Source organism: Seriola aureovittata, chromosome 17 (genome assembly GCF_021018895.1).
Source record: "Seriola aureovittata isolate HTS-2021-v1 ecotype China chromosome 17, ASM2101889v1, whole genome shotgun sequence".
Taxonomy (NCBI): Eukaryota; Metazoa; Chordata; class Actinopteri; order Carangiformes; family Carangidae; genus Seriola; species Seriola aureovittata.
The window spans coordinates 2,199,731-2,221,723 of NC_079380.1; the positions used below are offsets into that span (position 1 = coordinate 2,199,731).

At 43.6% G+C, this 21,993-nt stretch overlaps 3 protein-coding genes across 3 annotated transcripts in view; all 3 read right to left on the reverse strand.

Annotated features, from left to right (window-relative positions):
• The window catches only part of nosip (nitric oxide synthase interacting protein), a 70,884-nt gene that overhangs the window by 41,348 nt on the left and 7,543 nt on the right, over positions 1 to 21,993 (reverse strand). The window lies entirely within an intron of this gene.
• On the reverse strand, positions 632 to 7,043 carry unc119.2 (unc-119 lipid binding chaperone B homolog 2). The gene is made up of 5 exons (XM_056400742.1): positions 6,779 to 7,043; positions 4,358 to 4,471; positions 3,315 to 3,405; positions 1,723 to 1,895; positions 632 to 765 (listed from the first exon to the last, which is right to left on the reverse strand). The coding sequence occupies exons 1-5, from the start codon at positions 7,041 to 7,043 to the stop codon at positions 632 to 634; spliced, it is 777 nt and encodes a 258-aa protein (XP_056256717.1).
• Positions 8,417 to 21,752, reverse strand: si:ch211-195b15.7 (synembryn-A). Its single transcript, XM_056400664.1, has 14 exons — positions 21,688 to 21,752; positions 20,972 to 21,063; positions 19,188 to 19,235; positions 17,894 to 17,911; positions 15,959 to 16,051; positions 15,250 to 15,806; positions 14,707 to 14,842; positions 14,331 to 14,519; positions 12,466 to 12,560; positions 11,717 to 11,867; positions 10,504 to 10,599; positions 10,114 to 10,258; positions 9,141 to 9,423; positions 8,417 to 9,042 (listed from the first exon to the last, which is right to left on the reverse strand). The coding sequence occupies exons 2-14, from the start codon at positions 21,059 to 21,061 to the stop codon at positions 8,889 to 8,891; spliced, it is 2,055 nt and encodes a 684-aa protein (XP_056256639.1). The 5' UTR covers positions 21,062 to 21,063; positions 21,688 to 21,752; the 3' UTR covers positions 8,417 to 8,888.

The following is a 21,993-nucleotide window of genomic DNA, read 5'->3' on the forward strand; positions in this document are numbered from 1 at the left end:
TGCATTGAGTCAGACTCAGTGTCTTTAGTTCAGAGCTTATATTACACTGTTAGGTCAGTAATGTTCTGTCATTGTGTATGTACTGTATCTAAACTCTAATGTGTTTGCATTTATATAAAAACATTCTGTGTAAAACATCTAAAGAGCAACTCAACACTTTAGCTTCAATATGCTCACTTCACAAAATACACTGAAATCCAACATCACCACATCTGCCACTGTGGGCCTATGAATTATGGGTGACGATGTTAAAGACTGAAGAATGACGAGGGCTGGTTTCTGTTTTTACATGTTTTCATAGAGGGGCGTGGCCTAAACTGGGTGACATCACTGAAAAGATTTTCATATGTCTTTGGGTGTGAAGGACAGAGTCGCTGAATTTCATCGACAGAAAGGCAAAGAAGTGTTGATGCAATGGACACAACAAGTAACTGTACATATGATTTATTAACTACACACATTAATGATGAGGTCTAAGTAAGCTGGATGAGAGTGTCAGTAACAGTATTCATGTTTCTCTTGTTCATGGTTTGTCCCTCAGCAGAAACTGGGTGGAGATTTTCTCTGTGTCCGGTCAAACCCTTTGCACAGAGCAGGTAGAGCGTGAGTCAGTACGAAGACCTGTGTGTCTCTACTCGCTGGACGTGTCCGTCTCTGTTTGCGGGCTGAAGGAGTACTCGGCTTTGTGATGCATGATCAGCTTGTTGTTGACAAAGTAAAAACTATCCGAGCGTGTCTCAAACGGGTTGGCGATCATCTCCTCCACTGGACACAGCAAGAGAGAGAGAAGGTCGGCAGGAGGTCGTTGTGGTGAGATGGAAGACACGATACCGATTCTACACTAAAACAGCTGCACTTTAACACACAAGCTGTGTCCCGATTCAGGGGTCTCATCCTTCAGCGGCTGCGTCTGCATCACAGCGGCGTGACTAGACTGTCCCTTTTCAAAGGCTCCTTCAAATGGCCCGAGGAATGCGTCCTCCTTTTCCTGGGCCAAGACGGATCCAATGGGTGGATCCTTCATGGCCCAACCTATCCCAAGATTCATTGCACAATGGTAATGAAAGCAAACGACACTGACAGAGAGCCTGAGGATTACATTGTTAAATGTAAGTATTGGTTTTCAGCTCAGTTCAACAGCTAACAGTACGACTGCTAAAACCATTGGCCCTAAAACCTCAAGTTTTTGTGAAAAAAAAGTTACATGGTGTCAAGGTTGCTAGGCAACAGGAGCCCCGCTTTGCGACGCAGCGGTAATGGCAGGAGCGGCTGGTGACGCACAGCGGAAATCCTCAGTAGACCGGGTTAGGGTTAGAACGTTTTGGTCGATCGGTTTGGCCTTCACAGTCTACCGTGGTTATTAAAGACCACACCGAGTCCTCTGAAGGATGCGGCCTCTGAATTGAGACACAGCAACAGTTTTTATCATCCTTCAGACAATGGAACATCATGAGGCCTTTATTCTGACAACCACTAGTTCCACTTCCTGTCAGTACTTACATTGATATATATGATTATCATATGATTTTAAGATGTTGGTGCTTTTAACATCATTTCTCTGTCGAGGGGGGGAGAACAAAGTAAAAACTAATAATGTTGGTTTCCCCCTCCCATCACCATTAATACTTCTAGAGAGCGCTGCTTTGCATATAAACAAGGTTTTCATGTTTACCTGCATGATGGTGGGACTGGTTTGTGTGTGTCTGTTAGTGTGAGTCGTACCTGTGTCTGGATCCAGGTCAGGTAAGCAGTAGATGTGCTCACAGGTGTTCCTGCTGTGTGGGATGCAGAAGCCGATCTCAAAGTCAAAGGTCTTGAGCAGGAGGTTTCTGAAGAAGTGTCTCTCGATCAGACGGAAGCGGTTCAGAGCCCTGCTGCCCACTGTGAACTCCAACCTGAGGGACAGGCGACCGACCAATCAGCTCTGAGTAACAACACCTGCATTGGGTTCAAACATGCTTCACAGTCATAACGACTAATGTAAATCATGTGTGCCGCAGTGACTTTGAATAGATATTAGGTTGAAGCAGGAGTGAAGATTTCTTCCTGCAGCTCTGTCTTCTAGAAATCACATTTCTATACAACAGCAAATCAGTTTTATATGAAATATAATCTCTGCCATCTGAGAGACCAGGTTCACGTCCAGAGACCAGGTTCATATCCAGAGACCAGGTTCACATCCAGAGACCAGGTTCACATCCAGAGACCAGGTTCACATCTCAGAAATCAGGTTCACATCCAGAGACCAGGTTCACATCCAGAGACCAGGTTCACATCTCAGAGACCAGGTTCACATCCAGAGACCAGGTTCACATCTCAGAGACCAGGTTCACATCCAGAGATCAGGTTCACATCTCAGAGACCAGGTTCACATCCAGAGGCCTGTCTGTCAACAGCTGTCAACAAAAGCTCTTTGATTAAGGTCAGTGAAAGATGGAGGTTCAGGTTGAATGTAAATAAACAGGTTGTGAACCTTTTCTGTATTAAATCAAACCAGGATCTTTAACCTGAACCAGCAGCTGTGAGAGTCTGAACAGAACCATAAGCCAGTTTGTCAGTTTCTGACAGTTTCTATTACATCAGTACTCAGTTATATTACTCAGTAACAACTCAGTAGTTATTACTATATATGAGTACTAATTACATGTGTACTAAACTTAGATTTTTGTGTCAGAAGACCTGAAGTAAGAGCTAAAAACCTCTGTAAATGTAACTAGTTGCTGTGGATATGTCTCTGGGTCAGGTAACATGTGTGGTGTATACAAACTGGTCTCACAACAGTTTTTTTTTCAGGTAAACAAGAGGTTTGAATCTATTGATTTTGTGTACATCAACACAAATTGTCTGCTTTTATCCAGACAGTCAGCACAACTTAGTTTGTGGAAATATAAATATATTTAATGTTGGGATTCCTGTTCATTTTTAGGGACACAAAAATATCCAATTTGCTAATTTGAGTGAGTACAGCCTGATTAAACTTTTTCCTGGTTATGTTTAGGCACTGACAGGCGCATTACATCATAACGTAATATCAGGTTAGTGAGCGGTAGTGTTCACACTGACTTCAGACACAACGTGTTTATGTATATTTAACATATAATATTTAACATACGTTTCCATTTCATGTTGATTGACATGGACAACATGGACAATTCATGTTCAGGTAAAGAAAATCAATAGATTAAATTAGATGAGTCTGTTTCTTCTTGAGATTTTCCATCACCAACAACATCTGGGGATGTAAAGGATGGTTCCTGCATTCACACGGTCAGTCACAGCAGTTCATCCAACAGAATAAAATATGTTGGACTTACGTGGCTCCTATCTCCCTGAGGGTCAGGAAGGCAGGGGAGAAGTAGTACCTGATGAATCTGCTTGTATCAAGTTCAATGACGTCTTGAATTTCTGCAGAAAAGAAAAAGAAAAAGAAGAAAAGAGGCGATGACAAAGATGATTATGACCATGATGCTCCACTGTCATATAAGCATTGTAGAGTTCGTAGTCCTGCAACATTCAGCAGCTGTCTTACATCTGCACAGCACTGCTACTGGTTCCCACTGGGCTTCAGTGTTGAGTTTGTGCTGTAGATAAAGATGGCTGAAGCCATGTTTGAACCCTCCTGCAGCAACAGACCCACACTGACTCCACTCTCAACATTAACATTAAAACATTACAGAAACCATTGATGAACCATCCACTGAGGAGAGGTCAGAGGTCACACATCATGAGAACAGGCTCATCTCTGACAGTGACGACAGCTAGAGATTCGCTGTCCAAGGAAGCCCTACTTGGCTCCACAGCAGTAAACATTACTGTACTACTGACTGACAAAACCATCGACCGCCCATGCTGTGACAGAAATATCTCCATGCAGGTACATTCCCGTCACAGTTTATGAATATTTATAATCCCCAGAGGATGATTTCTAATGATGACTCTCTGACCTTCGCTTTAACAGATCTGTTCCATGAGAAATGATCTTCAATACTAGTGGCTGGATTTTGATGAAATTTGTCATTAATATTTATTGTCCCTGGAGAATTAATCACGGTGTATTTTGTGAACCTCTGACCTCATGTGCATCAACACCTACTGAATGAAATATGAACATTTTACACGAGATATCGTTCCTCGTAATCAGTGTGTGAGTTGTCGTCAGCTCTTTTTACTTAAAGGCTAGAGTCACACGTTGTCCAGTCCATGTGAAAACGATACTCACATTGTCCTGTGTAAAGATGCATGTTAAAGTTCAGCCTCAGATAATATAGCTTTCCAGTGAACAGAGCTAATCAGGTTGTTATCCGAGTATCACAGACTTTAGCAGCCTCAAATGTGAGAGGAAAAAGGTGAAAAATACCTGTTGGACGGTGTTTCTTGATGTCCAGGATGACTGCTCCACTGCTCAGGTCCCTGATCTTGAAGCGGGAGAAGTTCACGTTGTAGATGTTGTCCTCTGGAGAACACAGGTACTCTGCCACACATCCAACCAACAACAGCTGAAAATTCACCTCTTCACAATTGACGTATACTTTATATTGCATTGAATTAAAGAAGCTGCACAGGTGAGATTATCTTAGTATCCCATAATTCACAGTAATGATGATCATGTGAATGTGAATGTAAAATGTAAAATGTAAAATGTGAATGTTAATTTGACTGTAACGTGAATGTTAATGTAAATATAAGGATACTGAGAGAAGAAGAAGAGCAGGCTGAGCACACCCTAACCGTTGTTACCTTGAGTATGGTTAAACACAGAGGAAGAACACCTGATGTCAGAGATGATTCACCCTGACAGAGAATCCCACAACACAAAAAACCACTAGTTTGATGAGGACAAGTGTCAAGAATGAAACATAGAACACATCACAAACACACCACTGAGACGGCTTGACTTTGAAATGAGCTTGTGGACGACATGGCTACAGGATCAGGAGATCTGAGGTCAGTGGAGACTTGTGGCTCAGCCCTGAATTATGATCAATACAATACAATACCACCAGCACCATTTAAAAAAAACCACCACAGCACACATTAGAATAAATAAAAAAACACGACAAAAACTCTAGTTGTGAATAAACACTCAGCCAGTGTTTGAAATCAGAGCTAATGAGTAAATGTTCATCATTAGCTGCCACTGAAGGAGTTAACTGGGTGAGGTTACATCAAGTACACAGGGTTAGTGCAGATTTCAAGACTTTAGCCATGTCTGAAACACATTTCTTACATCTAAGACAGAAACCCTGAAGTTCTTGAACTCATCATGAGCTGTCACAGACTCTACAACAGTTTTCAACATGCTGGGTTTTTCTCCTGCCATTAATTTGCCCAGGTTGGAAAATACCCCAGATAAGAAGTCAGAACGGTCATTTCATTCAAAATAAAAACCTGCGTCGGCCTACAGAGCCACAGCCCTGACCCACAGGAGCTCAGCAGCACAGCTGACACCTGTCCTGATTTCCCCACCCACCTCCACACACAAAGACAAGATCTTTAAGCTTTCAGGGAGCAGGAAACACCAGGAGAAAGGTTTGCACTGTCAAATGTAACTGTACCGAAACTCTGTCCTCACTTCACTGAGGACGACACAGCCCATATACTCATATGATTTAGACACACCAGGGAGACAGCTCCTGGTCACACCTGAGGCACACCTGAGAGAGAGGCCAGAGCCTGCTGTATCCACTAACACAAGAGTGACAAGGTCAGAGAGTCCAGTCCAGACGGACTGAGCATGTGAGAAGGAAACAGACTATGATAACAACGAGAGAGTAAAAAGATGATTCATGTGTTTAACTTGGTAGATATGTTACATATAGGCTACGGTGAGTTCATGTTAGTAGCAACAGGGTCATACATTAGTGTTGTGGTTTCAAACAGCCAGAGTTTACAATCTATATCTATGAATCTATAATTGTGTTCAGTGAACAGGGAGAGCAGCTCTCCACCGTTTTGGGCTTTGTGTCAGTGTCCAGACCAAAAGCAGCTAAAGGACTCTGAGACTGAGAGAAACCAGATTCTCTGGTCTGATGAGATCAGGACTGAGCTGTTTCCTCCAGACATGATGCTGAGAGCTGATCATCCTTCTGGAAGTTTCTCCATCTCCACACAGGAGCTGTGCAGCTCAGAGAGACCATCAGGTTCTTGGTCTCCTCTCTTCTCCCTGATGTCTCAGTTAGTCCAGGTCCAGCTCTAGAGGAGTCCTGGTGGTTCCAGACTTCTTCATGTCAGAATGATGGAGACCGCTGTTCTTCTCAGGAACCTTCAGTGCAGCAGAAATGTTTCTGAGCCTGGACACAGTCCTGTCTCTGAGCTCTGCAGCAGCTCCTTCCTCCTCATGGTTTCTGCTCTGATCTGTTTGTCAGCTGTGAGGCCTGATATAGACAGGTGTGTGTCTTTTACACATCACGTCCAATCAGCTGAGTTCACCACAGGTGGACTCCAGTCAAGGTGGAGAAACATCTCAGAGATGATGCAGAGAAATGGAGGAACCTGAGCTACATTAACAGAGTCACAGTAAAGTGTCTGAATACTTATGTCAATGTGATATTTCAGTTTTTACTTTTTAATACATTTGCAAAAAAAATCTAAAATTCAGTTTTGACTTTGTTATTATTGGGTTTGTGTGTAGATTGACTTTAGCAACAGGCTGCAACATGTGAACGAAGTGAAGGGTCTGAATACTTCCTGAATGCTCTGTGTAAAAACACTCAGATCCTTATATCTATCTATCTGATGTTTCACATGCTGAGGAACCGGTTGTATAAAGCTGACTCACCCTTAGTGTAACTGTTCAGCCTTAAGACATGTTGCGGGGTTACTGGTTCACCTGGTGTCCATTCATCCACCACCTCCCCTTCCTCTGCTTCACCCAGTGCAGCCCCCCCTGACATAAACCCGTTCCAATCCTCCATGCCTCCATCGACCACCATATCTTCATCCGTCTCCCCTCCCTCCTCCTCCTGCTGCTCTTCACTTTCCCCATTCTGTATCTGGCACTCCTCCTCGCCATTTCCTGTCGTGGTTTCTTCCTGGCTCTCCATCTGGCATCACCAACTCCTGCTTCTATCAGGCAAATATTCTGATTGAATCAGGCCCAATTTGTTAAAAGTGTCTGTTTGCAAAGTGTGGGACTGCGACTGCAGAGGATATAATCCACAGATCAGCTCTGACACTGAGGCGGCTGGTGTCTAAACTGATTATGTCAGTCTGGATTTGGCAATCTGAGTCAATCCCTCATTAAACATGGACACAGGCCACGGCAGCAGCCGATGGCCGAAGAGCCACGAGCACATACGAGACATTTCGTCAATGTGCACTTTTCTACTCCGCTCCATAATAACAATCATTAGACTGTGACGAAAATGAAACAATGCACAAACAGTCTGACAAAACACATCTACACAATCATTTTTAAATGTCTTATTTGTACCTTTATTTTGAATAGAGTGGAAACCATTTATACTGATGACGTCTGTGCGAGGCCGGGCTGCATCTGCTCAGTTTTCTACATTTACATTGGTCAGCAGATATTTAAGTGAATGTAATTCATCACCACATGAGGGACCTCTGTGGTCGTCTATGGAATCACAATCAGGTCTTCCTGTCCCTCTGGTTTCCCTGTGAATCTGAACACTCATAATCTAAATCACAGCTCTCACAAACAACTGGCTTCTCTCCACTGACCTTAAACCACCTTTTTTGCAGCCTCCCACTGTGATCTGGCTTCAATGTTACTGTATAAATGTTTGATGATGTGTAATTTGGACTTTGGAGCTGATGGTATCTGGACCACCTGTATTTGAATACAGTGATGGATGGATCTCTATATCCTGCCTGATGGACAATGTGAGTTATTTATAATGTCCAGGGTCTTCTGATTGTATCAAAGACTCAGGGTTTTTTTTTCTTTGTTGGTTCCTGCTTTTTTAATTTCTTTTGTTACAAATTGTGAATGAGGCTGTTGTCACTTGACTTATATTTAGTAAACTTATGACTGATGTTGGCAGAGTCTGGTCTTGTCTTGTTCCAGACCATCATGTGTTTGGTAGATGAATAACTCTGACCCAGTTGGAACAATACTTTGCAGTTCTTTTTGATTTTGTGCATTTGTTTGTTTTTAATGTCTCATATCACTGCAGCACATCTTTTAAAATGGTGTCCTAAGTCACCTTCCTGATTTTATGCAATCTTGATATGACTTATTCAAATATTTCTATTTTCATTCAATTTGTTTCTATTGTTTTTAGATGCTATACTAATGTAATCTTAATGTTCTATTGTTAATGTATTTCCGTGGCTCTGTAAAGCTCTTTGAATTGCCTCGTGTCTGAATGGTGCTATAGAAATAAACTCACCGTGCCTCCTGAATGTGAGAGTTTATGAAATGTGAACAGGATTTGAGAGGCTGCGATGCTGCATTTGAGAAAGTTTTCATTTTTATTTGTCTTTGCATGAGAAAAAAAAATCTACAAGCTCACAACTCTTTACACAGTTCTCCCTGAAAAAACTTCTATAAAGACAAACTCCTTTGAAGAGGCGCTCAGGTGTTTTGCTACGAAAATATCATTAACAACATAAATGCTGCTCACTGACAAAATGTCGTTCACATTTATCGTCTTCACTTTTCCACTCGCCTTCCCTCACACACTGAATACATCATGGAATCAAGTGTTTCTTCTACACTAGGTTGATCTCAGGTCAGTACATGACAGCTCACACAGTCTAGGCTGGCCATCCTTACTGTTGTAACATGTCCATTGAAAACAATGTGAATGTGAATTATGCATGCAGTCATATGATGCAGCGTCCGCTCTAACAGTATCTCTCTGTTGCTTTATAGAATGTAGAAGGAAAAAAATCAGTGCACTACAAGCAACTGGTGGTTTCTATTCCATCTGTCTGTCCTTCCTCCACTCTGGCATCAACTCCACGTCCTCCTCTTCATCTTCTTCTTCTTCCAGTGTGGAGCCCCTCATCTGGCCCCAGAGTGGAGCCAGCCTCCCCTCTACTGTCACACCCACCGGCTGGATGATCTGGTCTCTGGACGGGCGGCAGGGAGACACAGTGGCGATTAGTTTCTCTCTCAGCCTCCAAACACCATTCATCCCACATTGTAAACACCATAATTCCACACTCACTGTGACAGTCTGTTGATCATGCTGATGAGGCGCAAAGCCTCCTCCTCCTTCTCCTCCTCTGTCATGCCCTCCATTGGATCCGGCTGCTCCGCCTCCACCCGTCCAGTCACCAGGTTAATCCTGGCTCTGGCCTCCCGGTACTCCTCTGTGTCCGAGTCCGAGTCGCTGGAGTACTGGGCGGCGTACAAGCTGGCGCCCGAGTTCCTTCTGCCGTTCAGCAGCCCCCGAGCTGCCAGCAGCCCCGCAGCGTTGCCGTAACCCGTGTATTTGACAAAGCGGCTGACTGTGAGGGGACACAACATGCAGACTTCACTGCTGGGTTCTCTTTACGTGTGAAGTCGTTCACTTAACTTTTCCTTAAAGCTGTTTTACAGGGATTCAGTACGGTGGCCCTGAGAGCTCAACATGCCGCAACTTAACAAAACACATGCAAATAAACAAAACACCAGAAAACATCTTCATCAGTTTGACATGTGCTGCAAACATTCCATACATCCCTCTGCACTTGTTGTTCAATGCTTGTAACTTCAAAAGTTACAAAGCGCATGTGTTGTCAAATTGATGGAGATGTTTTTTCTGTGTTTTGTCTGTATGCGTGTGTTTTGTTAAGTTGCAGTGTGTTGAGCTCTCTGGGCCACCATATTCCATCGTGTTGAACTGACTTCACTGAACAGACCATAAGAGCTTCCATCAGAGCGGCTTTAACCACAGTCTGACCCGTCACTGCCAATAGGCCAAGATAAGACTATGACTGAGTCCAGTTAGTATAGATCTGCATTGTAGATAGTATTTTATTCGGTTTAATTAAAACAACCTCTGGAATCAGATCAGCAGTCTGTGAGACACATATCTGAAAACCGTACAGTCGTAGTTGTCACAGTCTATATGCATTTCTTTGTTAATTCTTGTGTCTCTATAATTTTTCCTCAGTATCTGTCGAACACAGGGTTTCTGTCGTGAACAGTGAGCGTACCGTCCTCCTTGCAGAGCACAAACAGCAGCTCAGCAGCGCAGTCCTTCAGGTCCGTGTCGACGTGGGTCATGAGGCGGACCAGCTGGCCTCTCAGTGTGGTGTCCTGCTCAGGTCGGATGGCTACGTCCCTCAGCGGAGGTAAGATCTGAGGTCGAAGATAAAGAGTCACTCTGATGTTAAGGTTTTCAGCTTTCTTGCACCACAAGGCCACAAACATGATGACATCCAGGAACGAGTATGACAGCACAGATCGGACCGGAACTGAGCTCGGACTCAAATCCAGTTTCCTTTACCAGTAATCATGTAATCATCTCAAAATATAAATAAATAAATAATGCTCAACATATTTGATGGAAGTTTACATGACGACATTTGAAAAGAACAAGTGACCTTCTGTCGTAAGTAGTGACGCGTCTCTCTGTGAACCCGTGAGCTCTCGGTCAGCAGGTTCAGAACAGGGGTCAGTTTCTCCTTCAGCTTCTGACTCTGTGGAGGAGCACATTAACATACATGACTGTTTTCTCCGGTTTGACTTCAGGAGGATTTGATTTTTTCATAACCATAGAAAAGGTGATGGGAGTTCATGTGTTGTCAGACTGATGAAGGTGTTTTTCTGAATGACTTTGTGTTGTGCCTGTTTGCATGTGTTATCTCAGTGTGTTGAGCTCTCAGGGCCACCATAAGTAAGACTGTTTAAACAGAATCTACAAGACGACACCTTCAGTGTGTAACCAGCTGATGAATGACTGATAATAAAATACGCAATGACTAAAACTAGTGAACAGAGTGAGATATTTCCCTGTGGCTTTAAAAGTAATAAATCACTGAGGATACATCTCTCTCTTTCTTTAGACCTGCCGCTGTTTTTAATAACATGATGAAGATGTGAATAAAAGCTACAGCAGCTGCAGTAACAGTCCGGTGTAAATGACAGAATAGAGAATACAGAACTGCTGTGTGCAGATGCATGATGGGACTTTTACTGACTGACTTTGTGTGAGAGCTCTGTTCTTCTCCTGCCTCTACACCCTGATCTCTCTGATGTCAGGGGCTCATCTGATGAAGTCAGGACGTGAATCGAATCGAATTATCATTATACTTATTCATATGACAACTGACTGACTTACTACTTCAGTATGTGGCTATAGCAGCTGTGATAAAGTAAGTAAGTCCAGTTTCTGTCCATATGGTCGTCACAGACAAATGAGCGTGGACACACTGAGGGAGCCCAGATTCTCCAGGAGGAGAGAGTCACAGATAAATTCAGATCTTAATTCACAGGCTTCAATAAAATAGTAGTTGCCTGTTTATTAGTGAGAATTTTATTATGTGTTCTAATGAAGTAATGTCATTTAATTATTTTGGTATCAAACAAAGGAAGCTGCTGTAGTTTTTACATCTTATTCTGTGAAAAGCCTATTTATTCACAATGTCACTGCATATTTGTATTTATGTCTAATTAGTCTAATTCGATTTTTAAAATGCTGTAACGGTGTAACTATTTTAGTTAATAGATATTTTGGTGAAGGTGTTGAGTATAAATCCTTCAGGTGATGACACCAGGTATCACAACACACACACGTGTGTTTACTTCAACACTTGCCCTGTTCAGGCGTCTGTCCATGAACAGCAGCAGGGTGTGGACACAGTCCATGTTGACCCCCTCACACCTGTGGGACGCCTGGTCCACACGCACAGATATCAGGACGTCCAGACAGGTGAGCGGCAGAGCTGACAGGATGTTTACTGTGTGTCTGTGGAGAGAAACACATCATCTGTACTGTCAGGCTGAATACTCATCTACTCTATGGGCTGGTCTGGGAACAGTTACACTCTGAAATCAGGTGGACACAGCACTGTGCAGCAGTTTTAGGCTCTAAAAATAAAAAATAAAGCCATGAAGAATTTTTTTTTTTCTCAATGAACTTCGTCCAAAGTTCAATAGAGAGGAACAAACATGAATCAGATCAGTATTTGCTTCAAACCAGCTCCAGTTCTCCTTGGTACACCTGCTCAGTTCTACAGGTTCTTGTCAGGTAGGTTGTTCCGGCATCGTGGAGAACCTGCCTCAGTTCTTCTGTCTCAGTGTCTCTGTCTTTTCATGTGATCCAGACTGACTCCTGGGACCAGGTCTCTGTGGGGACTGCAGGACTCCCTGTTCCTTATGACTCTGGCTATGTGTTTGGACTCATTGTCCTGCTGCAGGATTAACCTGGACCAATCAGACGCCTCCTGATGGTGATGATGATGATGAAGAAGAGTCTAAACATCTAAAGAGCCTAAACCAGTTGCACAGTGCTGCAGACGACATGGTCAGTTTAAGAGGAGTCATGTTTAAAGCAGCGATCTGACCCTTGAAGCTCCTCCAGTGTGTCCTCTCCATCACATGACAGCAGCAGGCAGTGGCGCAGCACGGCTGCTAGGTGGCGATACAGAGCAGCATCCTCCTGTAGACAACACAGCCCGCCACTGTTAACGGAGCATTTCACTCACAAAGGTCAGTTTAGTTGTCATGGTAACATGGATGTTGTAGTGATGTCATCAGGCCGTCAGTGTGGAACAACAGGTTGAACAACAGAGGCTGTTAAACCAGGGCTGTGAGCATGTAGCAGACACAGAGGGTCTAATGACAGACTGTTGCATTATGGGAAGTGTACACTGTGAAACTTAGGAGGTTAGTGGAACCAACTACGCTTAGAACTTTAAATATGAGCTGATCTGAGTTCAGTTTTTCTGAGGTGAATGAATCAACTGCTGAAATTCACTCAACTCGTCAAATCGAGTTTAAAGAAACAAATCAACAGACTGACAGATTTCCCATCATGCTCTGTTTGAGAGTTAAACTCTCAGACGTGGTGATATCCTGCTGTGTCTTTAACACATGTGAAGGTAAATCACAGTTGTGTCTTTTCAACAAACAACGTGAACCATGATGAAGGTGAGTACTGTCCAGTCCTGACCCCCTGAATGCAGCGCTGTCTGTGGTCTCTGTACTGACTCTGGTTCTAAGACGCTTTAACAGCTGCAGCTGTAAGTTCCTCAAGTCAAATGAAGAACGAACTCTTTAGATTGAGACATGCACAAGAAGGGAGAATCTGTCTGTTACTAAAACTCTCCAACCTCAGTTCAGTTAACTCACAGTTTTAAGGCAGCAGGTGAATTTAGGTTGAACAAACTCAAAAGTGTTTGACTGTTTTTGCAGCTAGTTACCTCAGTAATCTCAAATCCTGCTTCAAAGTACAGGAGTCTGGTCTCATCCCTTCGAAAACACTTTTTATGTTTCTTTTAGAATAAGAAACATCAGACAAGTTTCTACTAATAATGTAAAAAAGACACTTTATTCTAATGAATACCTAATTTACTCTCAGCGCTACAGACTGAAACTTTACTCGAACACTCAAACTTGGCTTTATACACCTTATTATTATCTCCGGATAAATCATCTGAGTCTTCAGAATACAACTGGATGTGATTGGTTGATATGAAACATGGCTTAAACCAAACGTTTGTTACTGTTAAATGAATCTTAAGTTTACCGCTGTCCGTGTTACCTGGCTGAATAATTAAGATGGGGGCGTGGTCTACTTTCAATTTAACCTCCTAAACTTTATATTAGCTTTAACACTTTTAAGGCTGTTGTGTTAAAACCTTCTCCATCAGCTGTAATTGACTTTGCCTAGGTCAACAGACCATTCTCTATAGACCACCTGACCTGTACTCACAGTTTCTAGAAGAACACAGAGACTCTATCTCAGACCCTGTTCCTCATTCTGTTGAGATTCTAATTCAATATTCAGCTGAATGAGGCCTGTGATCCTTTCTGGCTCTTATTGATGCTTTTGGTTTCTATCTCCAGCTACAGAATCAGTAGTGCAGTATGTTCTGTCTGTGTTGAATCGACTCAAGAGACTAAATCTCTTGAATCATTGTCTAAGCTGTTGTCAGTTTATAAACCAAACACCTTCCTCCTCAGCTTTTGTCCACCTCCCATAATTAATATTGTTAATTCATCACTTGCAGCTTTTCCAACCTGATTTGACACCTGCTGTGGTTAAACTCATCCAGGGGCCAATTATCAACCAGTCTCTAAACTGACGAGTTTTCCTCGCTCATGTAATGACTTTACAGAACAAAAGGTGAATGAGCAGCAGACCACTAATGAATGAATCAGCTGATCAGTCCAGCTGGGGTAGTGTGGTGGATCTGTGAGTTCTCACCTCATCTGGCTCCTGCCTGTAGTATGTGTGAGCGATGTTGAAGAGGGTCTTGAGGATCTCAATGACCTCTTGGGACGTCTCCTTGGAGATGGGCGGAGATGTGCGGTCACTGAGCACCTCGTACCCCTCGCCCCACCTCACAGCCAGGCACTGCTCCAGGGCGCTGGTGAGCACTGACACTCCACGCTCCTGAGGAGACAAACATCATCACAGAGTATATCACAGGCAGAGCACGGATCATCAGCACATCAGAACCATGTTCTATCCATTCATCATCAGAGAATCAGAGGTAATGATGAGGATGACAGAACTATGATTCTGTTATCAGAAGAAAACAACCTCTATGTGCGGCGTCCACAGGTGTGAAAGCTCTCACCTGCTGCAGCTGCAGCCGGAGCTCCGGCCTCAGAGCCGTCAGCAGGAAGAGCAGCCTCAGCTTGTAGAACTGACCCCCGGAGGACGGCCCGCTCCACACACCCCGCTTCACACTCTGCCACAGGCCCTGCAGAAGCCTTCAGAGGAGGAGGAGAGGCAGCTGGTGAGCATGTTCTGAAACACTGTTTTGGTATAAAGAATGCGGAAATAATTGAAATGTAACTGAATAATTAAAATAATACTCTAATACTAAAATAATACTATAATTCTAGTTCTGCCTCCACTGGTGACAGTCAGAGCTGGAGGCATATTGTTTTCAGGTTGTCCGTCTAAGGTGCCATTCTCATGTACATGATATCCCAGTAACGCCTTGACGGAACATTCACTTGGACTCAATGACGAACTGATGAACCTGAGGTCAAAGGTGAAGGTCACAGTGACCTCACAAAATGGTTTTGGCCTTGTGAACGCGATATCTCAGGAACACAAAAAGGTTTCTTCTATGTTATTACATGATAGAATATGATGAGAATATGAGTGTCACCTGAGTGTGCTGGCCCTCTCCTGAGCCCTGGGGCTGTTGTAGACGACATTACACAAGACTTTCATGGCCTCCTTCCTGCAGACCTCTCCATCTTCCTCCTTCTCCTCCTCCTCACTGTTCTCCTCCCAGGTGTCTTTCTTCCCTCGGGGGAGCACCACAGGAACACCATCTTCTCTCCACTTGTAACACTGATGGACTGAGCCGTTTGTGGAGGCAGCCTCAGCTGCAGGGGCAGGAGGTGTTAGCACAGAGCTAACAGCTGAAGGTGTAGCATCCTCTTCCTCAGCCTCCTCACAGCTACATGCTGCTCCTCTCTTCATCTGACTGTGTGTTCTGGCTAACTGATCCTCAGCCTGTTCCTCCTCTTCCTCCTCCTCCTCCTGCTGCTGTAAGCTGATGCCTCCCAGGTGAGCCAAGGTGAGGAGAGCGCTATCAGTGACCATGGGCCCCAGGGCCCGCCGGTCACGGGACAAGATACGCAGGGTATGAAGGCAAACCCGTAACACTGCAGGCTGGAGTTGAGAGCTGATGAAGCTCAGCAGGGCCGTGGCCAGACGCTGGAGGGACAACAGTTATAGGTTCATGACGTTGGAGAGGAGAAGAAAACAAAGAGGGATATAAAGTACACACGTTCACAACAGGAACACATGCAACACTATAAAACCTTTTATAGTACACACACACTTGGACACACAAATCATGGTCCTACCTGCCGCAGGAGAAGATCAGGTTCCTCATCATCTTCTGAGTCCGTTTCAGAGTCAGAGTCAGGAGGGTGGTCCCTCACTTTGTTCTTCCTGAACTGAGACAGAAAGACAGATGTTACTCAGATGTTCCTCAGTCCTGAACCAAAGTACTGATCTGCTCATTTTGACCAACCTTTCACAGAGGGTTTATTATGGGATGGCATGATCACAGTAACATGGAATCACTTCCTGTATCTTGGTGTTCAAATATCACCTTTCTGAAAATCACTGCATCATTCTGTTTGTTTTCTCCCTCAAGCACATGAGGCTCAGGCTGTGTGCTCAGGCTCTCTCTCTCCCTTCTCTCTCTCTCTCTCCTTCCTGCCCCCCTCCTCTCTTTCTTTCTCTCCTCCTGTTCCTCTCTGCAGGTCCTCCCACCTCCAGAGCTGTAGAGTCTGGATCTACTGCCCCATGATCCTGTTCAACAGCTGCTGCTGGATTTACTCTAATTAATAATAATCATCACTGTTATTAGCTCTCATTATTACTCATATAGTAACACTAAAGTTAGCATTAACATTATTATTGTTACTGTTACTGTCACTGCTATCACTATTATTAATAATACATGGTGGTCTTTTCCTCTACCCTCTCTCTCTCTCTCTCTCTGTCTGTCTCTCCCTCTCTCTCCCTCTCTCTATCGCTCTCTATCTCTCTCTCTCCCTCTCTCTCTCTCTCTCTCTCTCTCTCTCTCTCTCTCTCTCTCTCTCACCCACCCTGGGTCTGGGTCTCTTCCAGGTCTCTTCCTCTAAAGGAAGTCTTTTCTCACCACTGTCACCAGCTGCTGCTCTTGGAGCAGCAGGACCCTGACACTAACAGAACCGACTCTTTAAATTCACCCACAGTAACTGAATAAGACAAACACACAAATAATAATCACAGTAATTATTCTTCTTTGAACTCCTTAAACTCAGTACAAACACCTAATGTCTCTGTGACTGTCTCTTTAAGTCGTAACGATGACAGACCAGCTCTTTCCTCTGTAACATATTGACCAACCAACATAAACCAATTAATAGAAATGACATTAATGATATTAATGACATTCAGAGGTAGAAATAAAGTCTTTACAGCAGCTCTCTTCTTGTTAACGTTGGATCTCATTCTGTCAAACAGTGTCCACTTTAAATAGATCAAAGAAGAGACTGATGGGAGGGGCCACTGCCCTCTGATGTCATGTGGTTATAGAAAGAAGTGCCTGCTGCAAACGTTGCTATGCAAAAGGTAAAAACTACACTGTTGAATTATCAATGATCATAAATCAATGATCATAATCTGTCCTGTGCAGAAAGCAACTGTTCATAAAATGTGTGGCAACAATGTAAGTTGATACAGGCCAATAATTGTGTTGCATTGTGCACTGAGCATTGTGTGTAATCAACAGAAAAAAGTGTAATTAATAATTGTATTGTCATGATTAACAATTCATTTCTCAAAAGTCATTCCGGTGTGATAATTTCACAACACACCTGTGTCACTTATTATCTACTCATTTATAAACCTGTCACTTCACAGATGACTGAAGCTCCTGACTGTCTCAGGTTCTCTGCTCAGGGTTAGCTAGCTAGCGTAGCGTAGCTTTAGGATCTCTACAGGGTCAAGGTCAATGGGCTGCTGAGTCATGAAGAGTCCGAGGAGCTTTGGACATACAGATGGACACTGTTACACAATCAGTGTGGAAACACACACACACACACACACACATACACACACACACACACACACACACCAGGTGTGACTAAGCAATGTAAGCCTTTTCACAGATTAATCTAATACAGAGGGAACTCGTGGTCAGCTCTCTCTCTCTCTCCCTCTCTCTCTCTCTCTCCCTCTTTCTCTCTGTCTGTCTTTCTCTGACTCTATCTCTCTCCCTCTCTCTGTCTCTCTGTGTCTCTCACCTCTTCCAGTTGTTGTTGCTGCAGTCAGTTTGTCCATCAGCAGGGACAGAGATGCATGTGTGGAAAAGAGCAGTGAAAAGCATTATAGACACATCAGGTTTTAGATTGGGGGGGGGTATCATGTTGAGACTCTGCAGTTAAACATCATCTGGGGTCAAAGGTCAGACAACAGCTTCACAATCAGTCTCAGTGGAGTGGAGCCCAGCGTGAATCTCTGTTGTAGTCAGACAGAAGTGAGACGTCCCTCCTCCTCACCTGAAGCACCCTCGCCTCTGATGTCAGCCGAACAGCTGATCTGGATGTGATGGTTTGTGCGTCTTTTGTATTTACATATACGTGGTGTCACTAAGGACCTGGATACAAGCATCCACACTACAACCTGTGTTCAGACTGTGAACTGATGACAGAGCACAGTAACAGGTGTACTCCACAGCTCAGACATGATGTGACTGAGCTTCATTCATTATAATATAAACACAGTGAGGATTTAAAGCCAAATAACTGGTTAAAGATCTTAACCAGCTCCAGCTTGGACCTGTTGTAGACTGGGTGGAGCCTGTGGAGACCACACCCTCAGCAGCACTTTTGTTTTCCTGACGCCCATACACTGTCATTCACTTCAACAGCAGAGCCACTCACAGTGAGGAGCAGTGACGCTCAGGAGGAAGAGCAGGAATCAAACCTTCTGATTGGTGGTTTGATTCCCAGCTCCTCCAGTCCGCATGTCAAAGTGTCTTTGGATGAGATACTGAACATCATGTGTTTGTGATTGAACATATTGTACAGTCAGCTGGATGTCTCACTGTAGAGAAGTGTTGCCGTGGAGACGAGACCTCAGAGCAGTCTGGGGATGGAAACTGTCAGTGGCAGTGAACTCTGTTGTTTTCAATAAGTGTATGATAAACACATGTCTGCACAGACTCAAAGTCTGTGAGGACTCTGACAGGCTGATCCACTCTGCTGTGACTCAGATCAGGGCTCAGTAAAGTGAGAATGTGTTTTTGCTGCAAGAATCAATTACATAATGACAATCTAATGATTTAAGGATCAATATTTTTAATGCAGTGAAGGCTGGATACCGATGTCAGATACAGATGGTGAACATAAAAGGAAAAACCTCCAGCAGGTGTTTCTAATCAGAGCTGGATCAGAGTGACAGCGTCAGTATGAGTGAAGGCAGGCTGGGAGCCAGACCACTCAGAGGGAGGGACATATACCGGGACGGGATGAGACAGACACTGATGTACAAACAACAAGAGGAATGATGGAGTAGACAGAGGCAGGAAGTACTGACCTTTTTCCTCTCCTGAACCTCAGTGTTGAAAAAGAAGCAGTCTGCATACTGAGGAGAAACAGAGGAACAGCAGATCGGCTGGTCAGTCAGTCAACAGATCAAAAGCTGCAAGACAGTCAGTAACTCTGAGATTCGCCGACAACCCAACAAACAGGAAGCTGATCATTAAAGTAGCTCATCGGTCGTCACTTCTCTACCGAGGACACACTCATGTTGAAAACCTACAGTAAGGAATTAGAACACATGCAGTGACTGATCTCCACCTGGACACATTTACCACAGGGACCTGGGGCCACAGGCTGCAACAGAGTCCAGGTCCAGTCCAAGGGGTCAAAGTGCAGATTTACACCAGATACTGAGGTTATCGAGGTAACTTCAGGTTTAACTCTGGGTTTTCAGTCCCACAATGGTGGTTCAGTCCTTACCTGGGTAAATCACCATGGTAACTGCCAGTAGAAATTTTATAAATCAGTGGATGGTTTTGCTGTTTGAGTCTTTCCATGTGTTACTCTGGTTTTAAAACAGAGCCTCTAACAAACAGAGGTGAGTTTATCACTAAATAACTACGTAATAACTATTCTAGCTTCATTTGGCCTGAACACAGATTCTTTAATGGACAGGATTCCTGACAGTGATGAAGCTTTTACTCTCCTCTTCATCACTGCAGCTCAGAACAACATGAAGAGAAATAAAAACTAAACCAACAATGATCCACACACTGTTCAATATTTCCATCATTATGAATGAACATTTCAGTCAGACTGACTCATCAGACATCAACTACTTCTCTTTTCTTTCTCTCCTCTCTGCAGCAGAAACAGTCTGACATGAACTTTAACTGTTTTATCTGCTTCACATGTTCATAACAGTTTGTTCACTGACTGAAGAGAAAATACTGAGTAAGAAACTTATTTACCATATATCCTTAGTCTGACTTTAATAATTAGAAAGGATTTCTTGTGTTTCTCCTTTATTCTAGTCATGTGATCATGTTGTTACGTTTCACCTTGTTGAATTTCACTTTATGACATCACTATAACTGAATTCTCCTGCAGGTATCAGTAACAGTATCAGTATCAATTCATGATTCTGATGATGTTGCTTATAATTAAAAACTCTTCCTCTTTCACATGAGCGAGCTCGTACCTGGACAGGTAAACCCAGGCTTAACTGAGACTGTTGACAGGCCTCAGGCCTCTGATGGTTTCCCAGCATGCTGCTACAAAAACCAGGTGATGAAGAAGAAACAGAAAACAGAGACTTCCTCACTGGTGGACCATGAATGTGACTTCCTCCACAACAGTCCAGAAACCCTTCAGCACACAGCTGAGTGTAGACCTGACCACATCTGGATAAAACCTACCATGAACTCTCTGGGCTGACGTCTGTCTCCTCCTTCATATGTTCAATGAATTATACCGTTGTCTTGTTAATTAATGATCCATTTTTTTTCCTCATTAAAGTCTAATTGTTCAATAATAAGTCATATAGCTTTGGCAAATTGATGTCAGTACTAATGGAGCAGCACAGAGTGTGACGAGAGACAGAAGAAGAAGAGCACCAATCAGAGATTGAACAGTGAAGTGAGCACAGCCTCCACAACTGAACTATTATCTCAGACCATGTCATTCAGCCAATCAGATCCACTCGTTTTCCTCCACAAAGAGGATTCTACCCTTTAAGCAAAAAGAGTTTAGTACTGACACAGACTGTTTCCATGGTTACGAACATGAATATAGTTCTAGTTACAAACTGATGCAGTAGTCATGGCAACTGTGAGTGACCTGGGTGTTGTAGCCGTCCAGGAGGAGCCAAACAGTATCTTGGTCTCCTCGGATGATGCTCTCAATGATCCTCTCCACATCTGGAACCATGTCTGAAGAGGACAGCACACAGAGTACCACATCTGTTAGTGTGAAGCATCTGTGTTTTGATAGTTAAATAATAATAATAATAACTAAAGAGATATCAATAATATATCCAACATGCGGAAAAATATCACTGGAAGTAATCAGTAAGATGACAGGTGTGAAAAACATATAATAAAAGTCTCCACTGAAACAAATATTAACCAGTTTGAACACAAACTCTCCACAGCAGCTGAAAAGGTTTTAAAATGTCATGACACGACCATGACAGAGAACGACAGTCATCAGATCACCACAAGGCCAGACTGCTCTCTGGTGTCTGAGTTTTAATGTTTTTCCCAGTTGCTTACAAACTCACAGACCCTTTCCAAAGCTGAGCTTCTCGGGGGATCTAAAAACATACATGATATGACACACTGGGAAATGAGGGTATATAGTTACACAGTTACCTCCCATACAGAATACAATGAACGTCTGACTAATTTCTCAGCAGAGGTCATTTACATCTATAACCAGTGCATTTTTCTCCCACACAGCTCAACAGTTTCAGTTGATTTTAACAACATACACCAGGCAGTAAAGCACTGATGAAAACAGAGCACTTCCTGTAGAGAGCTCCGGTATAAACTCACCTGTTGATGGAGTAAAGAGAAGTATACTCAGACTCTGACAGCTCCTCTCGTCTTCACTCTGATCAAGTAATGGATGTGTAATCTCATTTCTCTTCTTGCCCCTCACCTTCCCTCCCTCCCTCACTCCCCCCTCCCTCTCTAAGCCCTGGATTTACTCCAGCCATCCGCACTACAGTCTGCACTCCTCACCTGCACAGGTGCTGTAGCTGAGCTAAGCTTCAGCAGAGGGTGAGAAAACATCCTGAGCAGGTTGATACCAACAGGTTGGTTTATTCCCTGTCTGTCCTGCTCCTGTGTCTCTGAGGA